Below are 22,459 nucleotides of genomic sequence, written 5' to 3' on the forward strand. Positions count from 1 at the left end.
GGTGCGGGCGAGCGCAAAGGAGGGGGAGGGTAAGTTATCACACGTCAACATGGGTAGTTTTAAGACCCTCGACTCGCTTGAACAATCTACTTATTTAGTAACTGTCAAATCTGTGCGCTCCGAACTATTCAGGATTACTTCGCTTGTCTGTTCTACAAGAGTGCGCACAATTTTTCCGCACGTAGGCAAGATTACATATAGTGGACGGGCGTTACTAATTACATAGACAAGAAATATGAACATAGTTATGTAATACAAAGGAACACAATTCTATAACATAATTACATACATGACGTAATATCTAATATTACGTTACAAGTTTTAAGTTGAATTCACTGTACTGCTTTTAACGGGTTATTGCTAAGTTTTTTTGTAAGTGAAACTATGAATAATATTTCCATCTCCTCAATATAATCCACTATGTTTAAAAGTACAATGCAATTGCTATTATCACCTTTTGTAATGTGTAATTCATAATTTTGTTTTAAATCATGGTATGTCTTAAGGAAACGTTTAGGACAATTTGGAATACTTCGAGTTAATAGTGAATTGTACACAAAACCTTTACTGATGTTTTAGTGATTCGTTGTTGCATATATATAATATATATAATACAAACATACACACACGGAATGTTATAAAATCTAACTACTTGGAATGTTTCATAACATAATGGGATCAATTGGTCCGCGTTATTAGCTGTATCTGAAAAGTGGCGATTATCATTTTAAAACTGAATTAAAATTTAGTCTTTGTATCCTAATCTAGTTTATCCATTCCTTCGTGTTTGCAAGTGTTCGAAATGATGACACGGCTCGTAACCCGGACCAGTGGATTAAACGTGACGAAGTAATTGAGAGGGCTGTTTTTTATACACTATATATATATATATATATATATATATATATATATATATATATATATATATATCAAGCTTACGCAATTAATACTAAGCATATATTAAACGTTAAACATTCACTTTTGGAATTACGGTAAGATGAAACGGGAGCTATGCATATTTCAGCCTCTATTGCGAGATTCTCTTTAGCATACGTAAGAATTAGATTAGTTATAAAAGACCAAGATAGAAAAATATTACTTTAATGAAAATTGTTAAGAAAAGTTTAACCAATCCATCAAAACAAACTCATTCTCAGTTATTCTAACATAGTCACTAAACCGCTGTAATCTAGAAAGAGGTGATGAGCCTACGCCAGGAGGCGCTGAGTAGCTGCAGTCGAAGCGGTCAGCTTTGCCTTATTATGAACTTATTGCGATCGGAGAGGAGTGCGAGATTCGAACCCACAACTAAGCGAATGCGAAATTATTCGTCCATAACGAGACGGGGGTTTGTAATAATATCTTTGTGTAGGACAGACGTTTCACAACACAACGTTGTTGAATAAGAGTTTTTTTTTTTTTTTTTTTTCTCCTAGACTAATTCTGCTGTTTCTGATCACGTTAGGAAAAACACAAAATGGATTCGTCTAGAATAGAAAGGGCTAAATGCCACATTTCTATACGAAAATATGGTTCATTGAGCTTTTGATGTTAAAAGGCAAAGTGGTTTATGCATGACGCCAGCACTTTCACCTTTATATTACATAAGAACGTATTCTAGACGCATAAAATCCAATTATAGTTTTATAGAAATAATACGGTAGAATCAATGCACAGGGTGACCCAAAATTTACCTTACCCAAACTTTGTTAATCTTTATTTCTATATCAGTGAAAAGTTACCTATTCTTATTCTATACAAAATTCACCAAACCCAAAGAGAAGTAATTAATCTATTTTCGTTGAAGCTGTATGTTGTTTAATCTATTTGATACTTGTTAATGTTTGAGTAAGGTAACTTTTGAACCACCCCCTATATCTCCATAACAAATCATTTCATCTTCTCAAAGTGGTAATGGAAATTTGACCCAATTAACCTCACCACACTTGGGCCAATTCAGGACAGAATTCCTCTTACCTTGTCCCTTTCTGACCAACCACTAGGGCATGTGACTCGATCTTTTATACGTCACCTACTTTGTATGGCTGTGTGCTGAAGAGGGTCTCAAAATAGACTCTAATATAGACTCCATGTTTCACCTCTGTATTTTCTGCAAGCGTGAACAGATAATTGGCTGCCTTCCTTATATAGGGGAAGAGGCCCATAATATATAGATAGATGAATAAACTACACACACGCGCGCGCGCGCGCACACACACACACACACACACACACACACACACACACACACACACACACACACACACACACACATACACACACACACACACACATATATTACGTGGTTATGATATTTCTGCATATATATATATATATATATATATATATATATATATATATATATATATATATGAATATGCAAAAATATCATAACCACGTAATCCAATAAATTGCTGATAACCACGAATGAAACAGGAAAAGAAACTAGAATTCCCAAGCACTTTCGTGATATTTCACATCTTCACGGGAATACAGGAGAAAAAATTTACACAGGTATACAAGAGGTTTGAAAATAAACTGGGAAAGGTATAGGCAATACATGTTGAGAAAATGTAAAGAAACTTTAAAATACGTAAAATAAAATTATTTTTGAGATGATGTAATATGATTACAAATTTTGTCAATGATAAAATTATCTAATTTAAAAATACCATTGCTAATATTAATGTTGGATCCTTCAGATTTTTTTTATCATACAACTTTCAATAATGCTCCTTTTGGCAAATGAATCACAGCATAATAGATGAAGCATTCGACCAATCAAGACGATTAAAATGTCTCTTATGGACAAACAGCGCACTAGACTTTTACTGTTTTTAAACTGTACTTGTGTTGCTTAATCCTTGTTGAGACTTCTTTGCCCGTTTGCCCAAGGTAATACTTTTTACAATCTCTGCAAGGGATCTTGTATATGCAGACACTTGAGACACTAGGTGAATTTATAGTAATTAACTTCTTAAAAGTATATGGATTATTAAATACAACTTTAATATTCCATGTTTATAGGATGTGAGGAACTTCAGCCAGATTGTTACTGAATGGTAAAATCGGAAGGTTCTTAGTATCAAAGGAGGGGGATGGTTTAACACTGTTTTTTTCGATGCAGCGAGAGCGTGATCTAAAAATATTTTAAGGTACTTTAATCCAAGACCAACTTAACAATATACTCAAAGTCCTCATTAACAAATTCGGGGCTGCAAATACGAAGAGCACGTAAAAACATAGAAGAAAATACCGAATGTTTTACTTTATCATGGTGAGTCGAGTAATAATATATGAAAAACCTTTGTCGGCGTCCTATAAACACTAACTTAAAATTAATACCATTTCTATGAATAAGGTAATCCAAAAAGGGCAAATTACCATTACTTACTAATTCAATAGTAAAATTAATAGAAGGAACTAAATTATTCAGAGAATGTAAAAATGCATTTAAATCCTCAGAGCTGGGCCACAGGCAAAGAACATCGTCAACATATGTATACCAGATCGCATTTGTTGGCCAAATTTCACTTAATAGTTTATTTTCAAAAAATTCCATATAGAGATTGCTAAGGAATGGAGATGGTGGATTATCCATTGCCATTCAAATTTACAACCATTAATACATAGTTTGATAAGTTCAATTATTTTAGTTGGGGGCAACGGAAGTGAGAGTGTGAGTTTAGGACAGCACTGTACGGGGCAGAAACATGGAACATAAGAGAGGAAGAGAGGAGTTTGAATGTGTTTGAGATGAAATGCCTGAGAAGTATGATAGGGGTTATTAGGCTAGATAAAGTGAGAAATGAGGAGGTGAGTAGAACAGGGGTGGAAAGGGAGTTGGGAGATAGGGTTGATGAAAGAGTATTGGGATGGTGTGGACACATGGAAAGAATGAGTGAAGAAAGATTGGTAAAAGAGGTGTGGAAGGAGTGAACATGAGGGGGCGACCTAGGATGAAATGGATGGATGGGGTAAAAGGGGCATTGGGAAAGAGGGGAATGTCTGTTGAGGAAGGACGAGAGAGGATAGAAGATGGGGGTGAATGGAGAAGGGTTGTGAATGATGCTGTGAAGCATGAGGGGGAGTGGGTGGGGGATGGGGGTGAGAGAGTATGTATGAAAAATAAATTGACGCAGCCCGAAGGGATTTCTCCCCCGTCTTCTTTTCTGTATGAGGGGACTGAGAGGGGGAGGGGTCGCCCAATTAATGAAGCGGCCTTGCTATGGATGTGCTGTGTCTTGCGACACTGCCTCTGACCAAGGGCAGTGGACAAGATGCAGGGATGACCCGTCATTCAGGAGGTGCCAAGATAAGAGGAAGGGAAGGGGGTGGAGGGGAGTGGAATATGTAGGGGATGGATTGGGTGGGAGTGGTTTCTATGCCTTTGGTTTTTTGCTACCTCCCTTGTAAGGGGGAAAAATACTTTTATATGGTATATATATGTATGTAATTATATATATATAATGTGTGTGTGTGTGTTTGCAGTGTACTTCATTCCTGTGTTCTTATGTTTTTCAAAATACAATGAAGTCCTGTAATCAAGATCGACGTTTCGGTTCTATGCTTATCTTCAGATTTTGTCATAATCTTTGTTGACATTTAATTACATGAATAGAATTTGAGGTGAACCAGAGCACAAGCATAGACGATCTAGAAGCATTCCAAGTGAGAGATGTTCAAGTTCTACTTCAGTTCAGCAACAGGAAGGACTCTGTCCTGCGTTGACTGTGTCGCCTGCGTCGCACGCGTCTCGATTTGCGCATAGAATATTGTTTCTGGGAAACCTGTGCCGTTTTATAAAAGATGTAAGACCATGATTGAATGAAGCGTGTGTAAATGAGCGGATTCTCTGAATTGCATTATGCTTGAATGTATACAATGGTCATAATGATTTGAAGGATGTGTAATCTATACGGAATGGGAAATGATGGTTGTTATCGGCTGTTGTTGGTCTTCATTATTGCCTATAGCAGTTAATGAGTTATCTTGCAGTGCTAAAGAACTAAAGTGACGTTAATTGTTGATATGAGCACATGTTTTCAATTTCTTGTCAGTATATATAAGTGACTTTTTAAACGCAAAAAATAATGATGATTAATAACAATTATAATAGCATGTTTCCGAATGACTATTTTGCCAAAATAATACAATTATAAGATAAAAGGAGTATTGTTTCCAACTATAGAAGCGCTGGTTATTTCTGAATAAATAACAAGTCAAACTGACCTGCCTCGAACTGGTCTGACCTCCACGCATACTCAGTGGATGACCCTAACTTAATCATAACTATCTAACCTCGTTCAACTAGTTTATTCAATAGAATGCCATAAACACTAAGATTCCCTTTCACGTATACCCCACTGAAGACCACAAGCATTGACATGGATAGGGAAGGAAGGTGGTAATGGACATGGAACTGACTAGTGTAGGCCTTATGGTCTCATGCAGTCTCCTTCATTCTTATATTATCGTGTTTACAGATTGGGATACTTTCTCGTTACCCCACTGAAGACCACAAGTATTGACATAAAGAATAATTAATGTGCTTTTACATCTTGCATATACAAATACATATACCCATTAATGAGCATATATATACAAGTACAAAACTAGGATACTCTCATCTACCCCACAAGTACTGCCATGGAGAAAGCCATATACGTTTTTAAATACATATATCTATACGTAGACAAGTATATACACTTATACACACTATGATCCTCTCTTCCTTTTACTCCACTGAAGACCACAAATATTAACGTGGAGGAACACATGTATGGTTTTAAATACGTACATCCATACAAGGACAGACATACAGACACACACACACACACACACACACACACACACACACACACACACACACACACACACACAGACACACACACACACACACACGTATACACACCGATTCTCTCTTCCTTTTACTCCACTGAAGACCACAAGTATTGACATGGAGAAACCCCACGAACTTCGTCATCCTTCACCTCAGAACTTGGAGAGCGAGGTCGATGCTCTCGATCTCCGCCTTGTCGCTGTAAATATGGTGTAGAAGCCAGTGGAAGGCCCCAGGGGGATCGTCCTTCAGAGGAAGAACCCAAGTGGACGGCTGCTGAGCTCCTGACGTCTGTGAGGTGGAAGAGTAGGAGGAGCAGGAGCTGAAGAAGATGTCTTCGAAAACTGGACTCCTCATTGCGAGGATAAGCCTATGGGCCTGAAAGTAAAAAAGAAAAAAAAAAAAACTATTCATATGCCATCCGCAGGAAAATATTCATATACATAAAATAATCAAAATCATGAAAATTAATAGAACATATGTTTATATATATCATTCACAAAAAATCTTTAGAAGGCATTCTCAAAATCTTTAAATTTCAAGTTTATCGTAAATAATAATCGAAAAAATAGCTACTAGTGGCAAAAATAAGCAAAGCTCTTTAAAATAAGTGCTGATTGATATAATTTGTTAAAAGTTGACAATCACGAGTGAAAAATTAGGTTCTAGCCTAGAGATAATCTTTGCCATATGCTAATTTTGAAAATAGATGCAAATGTATGAATACTTAGGAAGGGAAAGGAGAGAGAGAAAGAGAGAGAGGAGGATAGAGAAATAGAGAGAGAGTGAAATAATCAAATAGCCAAATCCATCCTTGGTTAGAAAATAATAATAAAGGTGTGTTAAAACTGAATTAATATTTTTTCTCAACATCTTTTCTCGTTTGATATCGTTGACATTATTCTGTGATAAAGCAGGCCTAAGTGATCAATATTATTGCGCAATATTCCGTATTGTACAATATTATTGACGGTGTAGGGATGATATTGAAGAATGACAACAATATATTGAAGACACCAAATGTACAGGCCAAACACGTGTGCTTAATCAGTACCATCCCTACACCGTCAATAAAAATGTACAATACGGAATATTGCGCAATAATATTGATCGTGTAGGGCCCATCAGAGGATTTGTTTTTTATACCCAATCATTATATCTCATTATATATTCTTTTTCTCTCAAAGAAGGTAATATAAAAAACCATCGCATTGAAGGACGATACACACACACACACAAACACGACATTCTAACCAGTTGAAGTGGGTGAGACTGGAGTTTTAATTAGTGTGTTATTCTTGACCAATCTTTCATCTTCCCACTCATTAAATTCTAACCTACATTCTTTTACCCTCTCCTACATTTGGCAAGCGATGGTTACATTTTTTTTTTTTAATCTATTTCAATGGTATGGTCAAACCCAAATTTATAAACGGGCCACACATGTAATTACACATCACAGGTGAGGAAAGTAACAAACTTAGGTTATCAATTTCCTTGAGTGAAGTGTTTAAAGAAAATGGTCAACTTTGCTTATCAGTTTCTTTATTTCGTTCAAATAAAGTTATGTAGTTAAGAAATTAACAAACTGCATTTTTTTTGTTCAAGTGAAGTGCAGCAATTGAGAAAATATATACTTTTTCGTTGTGAAAAATAAAACTGAAAAAATTGCTGATATCAGTTTCTTTTAATTTCGTTCAAATGAAATATTATGCTGAAGAAAACCACAAAAAAAATTATTTCATATATAGTTTAAATGAAGCGTTGCAACTAAATAACGAGCTGTATTTTTATTTAAAACTGAAAAAATAACAAACATCTGTTATATTTTTCTTTTTGTTTCGTTCAAGTGAAGTGTTGCAGTTGAAGAAACTTCATTCACGAATTTCTTTTCATTTCGTTTGAGGAAATGTTGAAACAGGAAAATAATAAATTTCGGTTATCAATTTATTTTTCGGTCATGTGAACTATTGCAATTGAAGAAAATAAGAATTTTCTTATTAGTTTCTTTTCATTTCGTTCAAGTAAAGTGTTGGAACTAAAGAAAATAAATGTTCTTATCAATTTCTTTCTATTTTTTTAAGTGAAGCATTGCACACAATAACAAAGAAACAATACCCAAACAAAGAAAAATTAAGAAAATATCAAATTATCTTTATTTCATTGTATTTCGTATTACAACCAAAGAAAATCCTTTTTTTAATTCGAGTGAAATATACTAAAAAAAAATCCTTCAAACTAAATGATGACAAAAACAGATGACCGTAACGAACTACGAATTTAATTTTCTTTTTTATTTCGTTAAAGTGAAATCTCACTAAAGAAAATAAGCAGTTCCAGCGATTAATTTCTTTACATTCCTTAGAAAAAAGAAAAAAAAAAAAAAATCACGACCAAGCGGAACCTTAAAACCTGGAAAATTTCTCTCGTCACATCTTTCTTTTTACTTCGTCCAAGCAAGGCACCAGTGCTCACAGGTGACCATCCTTCAAGGAGACGTGGGGCGTTCGCAGGGCACTGATGTTGAAGCCTTTCACAGACCCAGGTGCAATTAGCGAAGCCATGCAGTTGAACGCATCGGCAGAAACTCTTCCTAAATGACTCCAGGAAGAAGAGGAGGAGGTGGAGGAGGAAGAAGAGGAAAGGGAGGAAAAAGAAGTGAAGGGTCAGGAGTAGTAGCAGAGGAGGAAGAGTAAGAGAAGTAAGGGGGGGGGAGAGGAGGAGGACTGACGTAATAGACGTCCTATCAGGAAGGGGTGGTGACGTAATAGCCATCCTGTCAGGAAGGAGCGGCTGACGGACCGGTAACGAGCAAGTCGACTCCTGCCATTTGGTCGTCAATACTTGTGTGTGTGTGTGTGTGTGCGTCTGCTCATGTGTGTGTACGTGTGCGTCTGCTCATGTGTGTGTACGTGTATGTGCGTGTGTGTTGTATGTGTGTACTTATGTGTTGTGTTTGTACATGTTTGTGTGTTGTATGTGTGTACATATGTTTGTGTGTTGTATGTGTGTGTGTGTGTGCCGGCGTATTTACCCAGTCGAAGACGAAGTTAATCACATTAAAGAACTTGACCAAATGGAGTTAAGATTTACCCTTAAGAACAAGAAAAAAACCGAAGACCAACAAGAACAATCTTACCCTGTTCTTCAAATAAAGCGAATCTAAGAAACGACAAACTGATTACATAGATTGTTATTTTCAACGTATTTTATAACGTTACATTTGTCTGACATGAAAACAAGTTTATAAAATGAAATGGAAACTCGCTTGTTGGGCTCTTGTTCGGGGAAAACGCTGCTAGACTCAGCCGGCTACTTAATGTCATGCACAGCAAGGGACAAATGTCATACACGGTTTAGAAGTAGGTCGACTTGGACAAAATCTATTTACAACATGCAATGCTAATATTATATTTATTTATTCATTTATTTGTTTTCTATTTATGTATTTATTTGTTTATTTATTCGTTTATTTCTATTTTAATCCTAGCTCGTTATGAACACATTTTGGATCGTCGCGAAAACGACATATAAGGTACAATACTTACAAAGTTATTTGATTTCTTTTATTCTATTTTGTTCTATTAATATTATTTTTTCTGTTACCTAATTTTCTTTTAGTTCATTTACTCTTTGTCGTATGCGCTTGTGGTTGCTGGGAATCGGAAAGAAGTGTGGGATTCGAACCCACAACTAAGCGAATACGAGACCAGCACGCTTCCGACTACGCCACCAGTAATATAGACATGACCTAGATAAAGTAACTTAGACATAATTTCAATCCACGAACGTAAATGATATCTTTGCTCATCGCTGATATTCCACAGATCTGTGATGAATTATTAAAATGTGTATTACGGGACTGAAAGAGGAATCATGTAAAATGCTTCGTAATCTATAAAGTCTGTTTCATGTAATTCCGGAGTTGAAAGGACACATCTCCTTCGATTAAAAAAAAAATTAGATGTTATTTTTTGGTGAACGTTAGGTGACTCCATGCCACGGTAATAAAACTCTCCATCACATTCTAACGTAGTGGGAAGTGAGAAACCCTACCAAAGCCTTGTCGGTTGCTATAAGCCTCCCTTCTTCTTCTTCTTCTTTTCTTCTTCTTCTTCTTTTCTTCTTCTTCTTTTCTTCTTCCTCTTCTTCGTCTTCCTCTTCTTCGTCTTCTTCCTCTTCTTTGTCTTCCTCTTCTTCGTCTTCGTCTTCCTCTTCTTCGTCTTCGTCTTCCTCTTCTTCTTCTTCTTCTTCTTCTTCTTCTTCTTCTTCTTCTTCTTCTTCTTCTTCTTCTTCTTCTTCTTCTTCTTCTTCTTCTTCTTCTTCTTCTTCTTCTTCTTCTTCTTCTTCTTCTTCTTCTTCTTCTTCTTCTTCTTCTTCTTCTTCTTCGTCTTCTTCGTCTTCTTCGTCTTTTTCGTCTTTTTCGTCTTTTTCGTCTTTTTCGTCTTTTTCGTCTTTTTCGTCGTCTTTTCGTCTTTTTCGTCTTCTTCTTCTTTTTCTTCTTCTTCTTCTTCTTCATCTTCTTCTCCTTATTCGTCTTCTTCGATTTTTTCGTCTTCTTCTTTTTCTTCGTCTTGCTCTTCTTTTTCTTCGTCTTCTTCTTTTTCTTCGTCTTCTTCTTCGTCTCCGTCTTCTTCTTTGTCTTCGTCTTTGTCTTCGTCTTTTTCTTCGTCTATTTCTTCGTCTTTTTCTTCTTTTTCTTCGTCTTTTTCTTCGTCTTCGTCTTCGTCTTTTTCTTCGTCTTCGTGTTTTTCTTCGTGTTTTTCTTCGTCTTCGTCTTCTTCGCCTTCTTCGTCTTCTTTTTCTTCGTCTTCTTCTCTTCGTCTTCATCTTTTTCTTCGTCTTCTTCTTCTTCTTCTTCTTCTTCTTCTTCTTCTTCTTCTTCTTCGTCTTCTTCTTCTTTTTCTTCGTCTTCTTCTTCTTCTTCGTCTTCTTCTTTTTCTTCGTCTTCTTCTTCGTCTCTTCTTTTTCTTCGTCTTCTTCTTCGTCTTCTTCTTTTTCTTCGTCTTATTCTTCGTCTTCTTCTTTTTCCTCTTTTTCTTCTTCTTCTTTTTCTTCTTCTTCCTCTTCTTCTTCTTCTTCTTCTTTCTTCGTCTTCTTCTTTTTCTTCTTCTTCTTCTTCTTGTTCCTCTTCTTGTTCTTCGTCTTCGTATAATTCTTCGTCTTCTTCTTTGTCTTCGTCTTCTGCTCGTCGTCGTCATTTTCTTCGTCTTTTTCTTCTTCTTTTTCTTCTTCTTTTTCTTCTTTTTATTCTTTTTCTTCGTCTTTTTCTTCGTCTTCCTCTTCTTCTTCTTCTTCTTCTCTTTTTTCGTCTTCTTCTTCTTTGTCTTCTTCTTTTTCTTCGTCTTCTTCTCTTTCTTCGTCGTCTTCTTCTTCTTCTTCTTTTTCTTCGTCTACTTCTTCTTCTTCGTCTCCTTCTTCTTCTTCGTCTACTTATTTTTCCTCCTCTTCTTCTGTTTCTTCGTCTTCTTCTTTTTCTTCATTTTCTTCTTCTTCTTCGTCTTATTCTTTTTCTTCGTCTTCTTCTTTTTCTTCGTCTTCTTCTTTTTCTTCGTCTTCTTCTTTTTCTTCGTCTTCTTCTTTTTCTTCGTCTTCTTCTTTTTCTTCGTCTTCTTCTTTTCTTCGTCTTCTTCTTTTTCTTCGTCTTCTTTGTCTTTCTCTTTTTCTTTTTCTTTTTCTTCGTCTTTTTCTTCGTCTTTTTCTTCTTTTTCTTCGTCTTTTTCTTTGTCTTCTATTGTCTTCTTCGTCTTCTTTGTCGTCTTCTTCGTCTTCGTCTTCTTCTCCGTCTTCTTCGTCTTCTTTGTCTTCTTTGTCTTCTTCGTCTTCTTCGTCTTCGTCTTTTTCTTCGTCTTTTTCTTTTGTCTTTTTCTTTTTCTTCGTCTTCTTTTTCTTCTTTTTCTTTTCCGTTTTCTTCTTCGTTTTCTTCTTTTTCTTCGTCTACTTCTTTTTCTTCGTCTTCTTCTTTTTCTTCGTCTTCGTGTTTTTCTTCGTCTTCTTTTCTTCGTCTTCTTCTTTTTCTTCGTCTTCTTTTTCTTCTCTCTCCTTTTTCTGCTTCTTTTTCTTCGTCTTTTTCTTTTTCATCCTTTTCTTCGTTTTCTTCGTTTTCTTCTTTTTCTTCGTCTTCTTCTTTTTCTTCTTCATCTTTTTCTTCGTCTTCTTCTTCTTCTTCGTCTTCTTTTTCTTCGTCTTCTTCTTTTTCTTCTTTTTCTTCTTCTTTTTCTTCGTCTTTTTCTTCTTCTTCGTCTTCTTTTTCTTCGTCTTTTTCTTCGTCTTCTTTTTCTTCTTCGTCTTCTTTGTCGTCTTCTTCGTCTTCTTCTTCTTCTTCTTTTTGTCTTCTTCTTTTTCTTCGTCTTCTTCGTCGTCGTCTTCGTCTTCTTTTTCTTTTTCTTCTTCGTCTTCTTCTTCTTTTTCGTCTTATTTTTCTTCTTTGTCTTCTTCTTTGTCTTCTCCTTTTTCTTCGTCTTCTTCTTCTTCTTCGTCTTCTTCTTTTTCGTCTTCTTTTTCTTCTTTGTCTTCTCCTTTTTCTTCGTCTTCTTCTTCTTCTTCGTCTTCTTTTTCTTCGTCTTCTTCTTTGTCTTCTTCTTTTTCTTTTTCTTTTTCTTTTTCTTTTTCTTTTTCTTTTTCTTTTTCTTCTTCTTCTTCCTCTTCCTTCTTCTTCTTCCTCTTCCTTCTTCTTCTTCCTCTTCCTTCTTCTTCTTCCTCTTCCTTCTTCTTCTTCCTCTTCCTTCTTCTTCTTCCTCTTCCTTCTTCTTCTTCCTCTTCCTTCTTCTTCTTCCTCTTCCTTCTTCTTCTTCCTCTTCCTTCTTCCTTCTTTTTCTTTTTCTTTTTCTTCGTCTTCGTCTTTTTCTTCGTCTTCTTCTTCTTCGTCTTTTTCTTTTTCTTCTTTTTCTTCTTTTTCTTCGTTTTCTTCTTTTTCTTCGTTTTCTTTTTCTTCGTTTTCTTTTTCTTCGTCTTATTTTTCTTCGTCTTTTTTCTATTCGTCTTCTTTTTCTTCGTCGTCTTCGTCGTCGTCGTCGTGCTTTCCATCAGGTTGTTTCACTGCACTGAGGAAACCACATTTCCACCATCATTCATATCGAACTGGTCTCAATGACGAGGGTAATGTTATGGTTTGCAAACTACTCCTGCAAAGGGTCTGGCTTAGATATGCGTTTTTTTTTTTATGCACCCCCTAACCCTGGATAACATCTGATTACTGAAAGGATAAAAGAAAGTGAAGTACTGCCATGTGTGTGTGTGTGTGTGTGTGTCTCACCATGGTCTTGGATCACGTGTTGGACTCGTGATCGACAGCCATTTCCCTTCCGGAAGAGAGCTCAGAGCTCATATATGACCGATCTATGGGTAATGCTGACCTTTCACGCGCGCACACACCCAACTCCCCGTCTACGAGAGTTGGAGTAACGACTCGCAGTGCAGCGATACTGAAATGGTTTCGGCCCTGAGCGGGATTCGAATTAGGACCGCCGTAGGGGCAGCCGGGAACTCTAACCACTGCGCTATGAGTGTGTTTATATATGTGTGTGTGTATGATTTCAACGCCCCAGGGTAATGTGAACAAATGCATAAAGTATCAAAGCGCAACGAAAAAGTTAATGGAGATGAATTGAAGATAATTTTATTATTCTCACTGTGAAGGAGGTTTCCCTTAAGGAATTATCGTAATTGACTCTTTCCTCCTACTTCCGATTAATTGGCGCTATCACCCACCTCCAGCGACTTTTCCGGCTCAAAATCACAATGGCAAACTTTTTTTTTTTTTTTTTTTTTTTTTTTTTCTCCGACAAAAATATATAGTAATTTTATACAGTATGTTTGAGGAATTTTTTTTCCTTCAGCATAACAGATTCCTTACCGGAAGCTTCGGACTGCAAATCTCCTCCAGAAGTCGAAGGAAAAATAGCTGTGTGATAACACCTTTGGATAAATAAAATCACTTCGCGGTAGCTACGTAAAACAAACTCTTTTATTTACAGATGGCACTGAAAAGTAAGTTAAGGAAAGCTTCGATAAAGTTCTTAACCATTTGGTGTTGAGCAGTGTAAGCTGCCACCCACGTCCTTCGTTGTAAATACGAGGGACAGTGACGGGCGTCAAAGGAAAAAGATAGATCAATACAAGTCTAAAATGAAGAGAATTATATATAGAATCGTAAATAATCTAGCTATCTGTATATATACAAAGGGGGTCCATCCACTCGTACCCATTCCGTTTTCATCTTAGTTCCTCGGTAATAATAATGATAGATATGCTCGTGGATATAAAACAGAATATAGAATAGATATAGAAAATAAAGGAATAAAAAAAAAATAATAATCTGTTGAACCCATGCGGACGTCACGAGTTCTGAGGGCGTCAAGGCGCTCGCGAGCGACAGTTTGGGAACCAGTGCTGTAGAGTGAGGAATTCTTCGTCTGAATGGCATCGCTTACCAGGAAAAAAAAAAAAAAAAAAAAAAAAAATCCTAAATCTTAACAAACTGGTATAAACTTGCGCCAAACACCTTTATTCAGATATTCCTAAATCTCAACAAACGAGTTTAAACTCATACCAAACACTTTTATTCAGTTAACATTATTCCTTAATTTCAACAAACTGGTTTAAACTCGTACCAAACACTTTTATTCGGTTAACATTATTCCTAAAACTCATCAAACGTGTTTAAACTCTTACCGTATACATTTATTGTTAACATTATTCCTAAATCTCAACAAGCTTTAAACTCTTACCAAACACGTTCGGTTAACAATTATTCCGTAATCTTAATCAAACGGGTTTAAACTCTTACCAAATACACTGATTCTTACTTAGGGTTTTCCTCAAATATCAACAGACTTGAGACTTGTACCGTTTTTATTCAGTTAAAAGTAGAACCCTAATTGAAGCAACAAACAACAACATATCTGCAAAACCTGCTCATTAGTTTTGCTCGCAACTTTCCGATTTTTTTTTTTTTTTTTTTTTTTTTTTTTTTTTTTTTTTCTCGGGCCCAAAGAAATATTTTTACTCAACAGAAAATTATTTGGCGGATATGAAAGGACTCCAACGTTTGTTGACCTAAAAAAGGACATCAAAAGGACAATTTGTGCGATTTGACCCGAATACTTCCCAATCTCGTGAAATCACAGTATATTTGACCACGTTTTCAACAAATCAATAAAACAAACTGCAAATATAGTTACTAAATAAACACCTGTAGTATCAGAAATCACACTGATGATAATAAGAAACGTTAAAAATATTTTATAACCGCTAACACTGCCTCGGTTTTGAGCAGAACGTGTTAGAAAGTACAATAAATGAATTTTTGTATTTGGTTTAATTGAAATTAAAAAATATATATAAAAGGGTAGTTGACCACAGTCATTGGTGAGAGAGGGGCCAATGAACTGTGTCTGTGGGAGACAGATCCTGACTGCTTTCACCACACAGTTCCATGAGGATGGAGGTCGTTAAAATAATAATAAAATAGTATTAGACGAAGGTCCAAGAACACTACCAAAAATGACAGTAATAAGAACATGAATAAGACTAACAGTAACAGTAGCAGCAGCAACAAAACTAAACCTCAATAATCAGCAGTAGTGAAAGTGGAGGTAGAATGTAGATTGAGAGAAGCGAGTAAATGCCTGGATGGATTAAAGAGTGTAATGAGGAATAGACATTTGGGAATGGATGCTAAGAGGAGACTGTATGAAGGAGTGATTGTGCCAACAGCACTGTATGGGGCAGGAATATGGAACACAAGAGAAGAAGAGAGAAGGAGTTTGAGATGAGATGTCTGAGAAGTATGATGGGGGTTACTAGGCTAGATAGAGTGAGAAATGAGGAGGTGAGGAGGAGAACGGGGGTGGAAAAGGAGCTGGGAAATAGGGTTGATGAAAGAATATTAGGATGGTTTGGACACATGGAAAGAATGAGTGAAGAAAGACTAGTAAAAGAGGTATGGAAGGCAGATGTGGTGGGAGTGAACATGAGGGGACGTCCCAGGATGAGGTGGATGGATGGGGTGAAGGGGGCTCTGGGGAAGAGGGGAATGTCTGTTGAGGAAGGACGGGAGAGGACAGAAGACGGGTGAATGGAGTATGGGTGTATATGGATGATGTGATTGCATGAGGTGGAATGGGCGGGGGGATGGGGGGTGAGGTAGTATGTGTGAGCAAAGTTTTGACGCAGCCCAAAGGGATTTCTCCCCGTCCTCTCCTTTTAAGCAAAGGGGGGACGGAGAGGGGGGTGGTCGCTGATTTAATGAAGCGGCCTTGCAATGGATGTGCTGTGTCTTGCGACACTGCTTCTGACCCAGGGCAGTGGACAAGGTGCAGGGATGACCCGTTATTCAGGAGGTGCTCAGATAAGAGGGAGGGTGGAGGGATGTGGAGTGTATTCAGGGATGGAATGGGTGGGAGTGATTTTGTGCCTTTTTCTTTTTGGCTACCTCCCTGGTAAGGGGGAAGAAGCCTTGGTATATGTATGTATGTGTGTATATATATATATATATATATATATATATATATAATATCGACAGAGTCCTGGACCGAATCAGAGTTCGAGTCCTGGACCGAATCAGAGTTCGAGTCCTGGACCGAATCAGAGTTCGAGTCCTGGACCGAATCAGAGTTCGAGTCCTGGACCGAATCAGAGTTCGAGTCCTGGACCGAATCAGAGTTCGAGTCCTGGACCGAATCAGAGTTCGAGTCCTGGACCGAGTCTGAATCCGGGGCCGAGTCCTGGACCGAGTCTGAATCCGGGGCCGAGTCCTGGACCGAGTCTGAATCCGGGGCCGAGTCCTGGACCGAGTCTGAATCCGGGGCCGAGTCCTGGACCGAGTCTGAATCCGGGGCCGAGTCCTGGACCGAGTCTGAATCCGGGGCCGAGTCCGGGACCGAGTCTGAATCCGGGGCCGAGTCCGGGACCGAGTCTGAATCCGGGGCCGAGTCCGGGACCGAGTCTGAATCCGGGGCCGAGTCCGGGACCGAGTCTGAATCCGGGGCCTAGTCCGGGACCGAGTCTGAATCCGGGGCCGAGTCCGGGACCGAGTCTGAATCCGGGGCCGAGTCCGGGACCGAGTCTGAATCCGGGGCCGAGTCCGGGACCGAGTCTGAATCCGGGGCCGAGTCCTGGACCGAGTCTGAATCCGGGGCCGAGTCCGGGACCGAGTCTGAATCCGGGGCCGAGTCCGGGACCGAGTCTGAATCCGGGGCCGAGTCCGGGACCGAGTCTGAATCCGGGGCCGAGTCCGGGACCGAGTCTGAATCCGGGGCCGAGTCCGGGACCGAGTCTGAATCCGGGGCCGAGTCCGGGACCGAGTCTGAATCCGGGGCCGAGTCCGGGACCGAGTCTGAATCCGGGGCCGAGTCCGGGACCGAGTCTGAATCCGGGGCCGAGTCCGGGACCGAGTCTGAATCCGGGACCGAGTCTGAATCCGGGACCGAGTCTGAATCCGGGACCGAGTCTGAATCCGGGACCGAGTCTGAATCCGGGACCGAGTCTGAATCCGGGACCGAGTCCGGGACCGAGTCTGAATCCGGGGCCGAGTCCGGAACAGAGTCTGAATCCGGGGCCGAGTCTGAATCCGAGGCCGAGTCCTGGACCGAGTCTGAATCCGGGGCCGAGTCCTGGACCGAGTCTGAATCCGGGGCCGAGTCCTGGACCGAATCCGAGTCCTGGACCGAATCCGAGTCCGGGGTCGAGACCGAGTCCAAGACCTAGACAAAGACCATCAACAGCACCAACATCATCACCAACACCAACGCCATCACCAACACAAGAAAAGCGATGACAATGAAGACAGCGATGAAAAGAACAAACCTTAATTAGGTTTATCTAATTATAACGTACAGTATAATGAGTCTTCTATTCATTCAACATGTGTTACAGTGGTTACCATAAACCATCATAATCTTGAATGCCAGTTCGTGACCCAAGAACAAATGTTCATTATGTTGGCTGCACAATATTGTTCGTCTTTCAGAGACAACATATGTCATTTTCCATCATTGTACAAGAACATGAATAAAGCAAACAAGATATAAAGCCTACACTAGGCAGTTCCACCTGTCATCATTATCCATAAAGTTCTCATCATCTCACAACGAATTGTTTAATCGCTTACAACATGGTTAACAAGTTTATTGTATCCGTTAACCACTCTCGTGTTTAACCAGATCTTGCATGTTTCTTAAACTTAAATATGTCTGGTGTCATCTAATGCTCTTCAAATTAATCCATTGTCCCTTCTATGCATTTTGATCTACCCTTTGGCTAGTTAAATATCCTGATTTATTTATTTTAACTTTGGTTATTCGTCGTTATTTATTCATTTTTATCATCTAAACTATTATTTAATAATTTATTTTTCTTCAATATATTTGATGTTATACAGGGTGGGGCGCGGAAACTTCCCGATTTGGGGATTGAATTATAAAGTGTTTACACTTCACAATTCTTTATTCTACTTTTATGTCTGTCACACAACATGGGAGATTTACTTTTACACAGTTCTAAAAACAATATCTTTTAAATGTCCACCTCCATTGTCAATACACTGATTCAGACGATTTCGGAAGCTTTGGTCTACTCTCTCTACCATGGTGAGCAGTATATTGGCTATTTCAGTGCGGATGGCATTCTGTAGGTCTTCCAGGGTCTATGGACGGTCGTTATAAACCATGGATTTGAGATAACCCCACAGGAAATAATCACAGGGGCCTAAATCAGGCGAGCGCGCTGATTTTCCTGAGAGGCGATTTAAACTGGCCAGCGCGCTCGCCTGATTTAGCCCCCTGTGATTATTTCCTGTGGCATTATCTCAAATCCCTGGTTTATAACGACCGTCCACAGACCCTGGAAGACCTACAGAATGCCATGCGCACTCAAATAGCCAATATACTGCTCACCATGCTAGAGAGAGTAGACCAAAGCTTCCGAAATCGTCTGAATCAGTGTATTGACAATGGAGGTGGACATTTAAAAGATATTGTTTTTAGAACTGTGTAAAAGTAAATCTCCCATGTTGTGTGACAGACATAAAAGTAGAATAAAGAATTGTGAAGTGTAAACACTTTATAATTCAATCCCCAAATCGGGAAGTTTCCGCGCCCCACCCTGTATAATCCCTGTTTGTCGAGAATTTGAATTTATAGTCTTCAGGTTTTCATGATCAGTTTGGTCCATAATACGAGTACTTAAAATTTGGATTTTATTCTTAGTAAACAATGGAAATTGGTTTATACCTTAAGCCCCAGTCACAGCAAGCTTACGACCTGTTTCCGACCACCTTGGACAGTGGCACTTTAGTTTCTCTCACGGTTAGCGCCACGTGGCTTTTTCATATTCGTCTTCATGACAGGGGATGAGATTCATTCCAATTGCATTGCTTTGAATTGTTTTCATAAATAGAGGAACAACACAAATCAGCCTGGGCGCATGACAATTGTCAAAACCAACATCTTTAGAAATAACTTCTTCACCAAGTACTACGAAGAGGAGCTTACGCCAGGAGGCACTTAAAAGCGACTATAGACTCCTCCTTTCCCCTAAGTGTTTGGATATCCAAAACAAGTGACTGAGACTATTAACCATTGCAATAAAATTCGGATCTCGATATCATATTCTCTGGATGAGTCGTAATTTTTATTTTAAAGAACAAAATCTCGATTATTTCAAAATTTTCCAATCTTACTTCATATGAAAACTAACCAAAATAATTTTAGGGGGGATAGGGGTTAAGCATGGAAAAAGAAAAGCAATTGACAAAAAAAAAAAAAAAAAATCTGAACTTGAGGGATAGGACAAGGAGCAGAGGTAAAGCCAATAAAGATGAGGTCAGGATGCATTGGGAAAAGAACGCGCGCTTGCGTGTGTATATATATATTATATATATAATATATATTATATATATTATATAATGTTCAGTTTATATATATATAATATATATATAAAATAATTTTATTTATATATATATAATATATATATTATATATATATATATATATATATATATATATAATATATATATATATATATATAAAATTTTCATATCAATAACTATTTAACTTACTTTAAATTGCTTGCCTTCCCTGCCGACCACTAAAGTCACATCAGAATGCATTCCCGTCGCTAGGAGGAAGCTGAGAGCTTTGGTCGAGTTGCCCATGTTGTCCTGCCATGCCCTCTGTTGCGTGGGCGGCGGGGGCGTGTGCGTTGGAGACGGCGAAGGCGTCTGACCAGTGAGAGCCGACATTGCTCCAATGAAAGATGCTGGACTGGAGTGGTTTGTGATAGGGTGACCAAGGCTTAGGTGTATTTTATTTTATTTTGTGTGTGTGTGTGTGGGTGTAGAGGTTGCTGTGAAAGCTGGGTAAGGGGAAGAACAGATCCAGTTGATTGGGGATGAGCTTGCCTAGAGATCTTTGCAGTAAGTGCCAAGGATCTGTAATAGAAAAAAATATAAATCAGTCCATGATACACACACACACACACACACACACACACACACACACACACACACACACACACACATATATATATATATATATATATATATATATAAGTTAATGTCTATTACAGTTTGAGTAAAACGCTTTGATATGATTCTTATTAGTATTATCACCTTTCTCATACTTTAGATTCCCTATATACAGATAGAGAAAGATTACAAAAGATCATATTCTGGCTTTTTATACTATAAAGTGTCAGGTCATTACACATTTGAAAAAAAATATGAGTAACAACATGGTTCAGTGTACACGACACACCCGTTCCAGCACTAACTATATGACCAAATACACGCCTGCACGCAAGAATAAGCACATTCGTGCACAAAGTGGTGTGTGTGTGTGTGTGTGTTTGTTTAAATTCACAACACTATCCATAGCTCAGGGAGATTAATAGCTGTCGATCTGGACACCAGCACCATAGTGGATCACGATGGCATAACGATTAAGCATATACACGGATATACAAGAATATACTGCTCCGCAAACTAATTGGAATGAATTAATATAAAAGAAAAGTGTAAGACCTCTGGGTATTTCATGTATTCGTCTCAATTCGATTAAATGACCTTTCCTATGGGGTTCAAACCATTGGTCATGTAAAGGCCCTAGTCTCGTATTACACTTTCTAGGGCAGGGTGGGCAACCCATTTAAGTAAAGGTGCCAAAATCAGCCAAATATTTGGTACATTTTCACGCGTGTCAGCGGAGTAAAATTAAAGGTTTACATACGACTATAGACCTCCTTTCACCTCGTAGGTCCCCAATTCGTCCTCCAGCGCAGCATGTAATTATCAATGGTCATACTTTTTAACCTGGGTTTTTTGTGCAGAAATTAGTCGTCAGTGTGCCAGCTTTTACACGCGTGCCAAAGGTTGCCCACCCGATCTAGGGCTTGAGTCCTATAGAGAGAGTCGCTTAATCACATCTATTATGTTGTTTAGCATTAGGTAAAGTCAAGACTCAAGTCGCCAGTGAACCTCAGAGGTTAGATAGTGTTTAGTGACTGGTACCGGTTCCAGTGACCCCAAAGTGCTTAGGGCAAAGGTGAAGGTTTCGGCCGCAGCTATGCGTCTCGCTATTCTATTTAGTGAAAGGTATGTCGAGTTTGGGTTAGATTTTTCTTAGTGATAGAGGTATTAATGTTTGTTGCCTTGGGTGAGTTTCTCTCTCTCTCTCTCAAAATAGTGACTAAATTTTCCCCATCACGAAGTATCATATTTTACAAAAATTAATATTTCTATTAAAATGTCCTTTTTTAACACGAACTAATTGAAAAACAAACAAATGAACTTGATCAGAAACATGATTAAATATATATCTATAACGTGTTTCACATGCAGTGGTTTGTATTTGTTATTGTTTCCAAAAATCTATCAAAATGTTAACCATGAACAAATCGGAAAAATCATTGTATTAAAATTTTATTTTCTAACGCGAACTAAAATTAAACATTAATATGAATTTATTCATAAACATTATTAGATTTTTTCTATAATTGCACATGTATTGATAAATGTAACACTCGACAACAAATGAATGTGGCTGTATCATTGCCAAGATATATTTTGTTATCGGTTCTGCCTTTGATAAGAATATTTATCTCGCACAGGAAAATCAATATCCTCCTCTGCAACAAGTTTTCATAAAAAAAAAAAAAAAAAATTATATATAATATATATATATATATATATATATATACAGTATATATATATATATACAGTATATATATATATATACAGTATATATATATATATACAGTCTATATATATATATATATATATACTGTATGTATATATATACTGTGATATATATATATATATATATATATATATATATATATATATATATATAAAGAACATAATGAAGGAGACTGCAAGAGGCCATAAGGCCTACAATAGGCAGCTCTGTATCCATCACCACCTTTCATCCCCATTCATAAAGTTGTCTAATCTTTTCTTAAAACAACTGGTAGTTTCAGCGCTTACTACATGGTTACTAAGTTTATTCCATTCGTCGACCACCCTATTAGTAAACCAATTCTAGCCTATTTCCTTTTTGAATCTAAATTTGTACAGTTTATAACCATTACTGCGAGTTCTGCCCTGTTGTTTTAATATGAT

The 22,459-nt window shown here is 37.9% G+C and overlaps 1 protein-coding gene across 2 annotated transcripts in view; it reads right to left on the reverse strand.

Annotated features, from left to right (window-relative positions):
* Nucleotides 1-22,459, reverse strand: part of LOC143036591 (BTB/POZ domain-containing protein 6-like) — a 244,789-nt gene that overhangs the window by 170,034 nt on the left and 52,296 nt on the right. For both annotated transcript variants that reach the window (XM_076204150.1, XM_076204151.1), the window contains exons 2-3: nt 19,901-20,272; nt 5,994-6,220 (exon numbers count right to left, since the gene is read on the reverse strand). In XM_076204150.1, coding sequence (XP_076060265.1) covers nt 5,994-6,220; nt 19,901-20,083 — 410 coding nt within the window. In that variant the 5' untranslated portion in view covers nt 20,084-20,272. The remainder of the gene's footprint in view (nt 1-5,993; nt 6,221-19,900; nt 20,273-22,459) is intronic.

This window comes from Oratosquilla oratoria, chromosome 20 (assembly GCF_046742065.1).
Source record: "Oratosquilla oratoria isolate Oo_2021 chromosome 20, ASM4674206v1, whole genome shotgun sequence".
NCBI classification, from domain to species: domain Eukaryota; kingdom Metazoa; phylum Arthropoda; class Malacostraca; order Stomatopoda; family Squillidae; genus Oratosquilla; species Oratosquilla oratoria.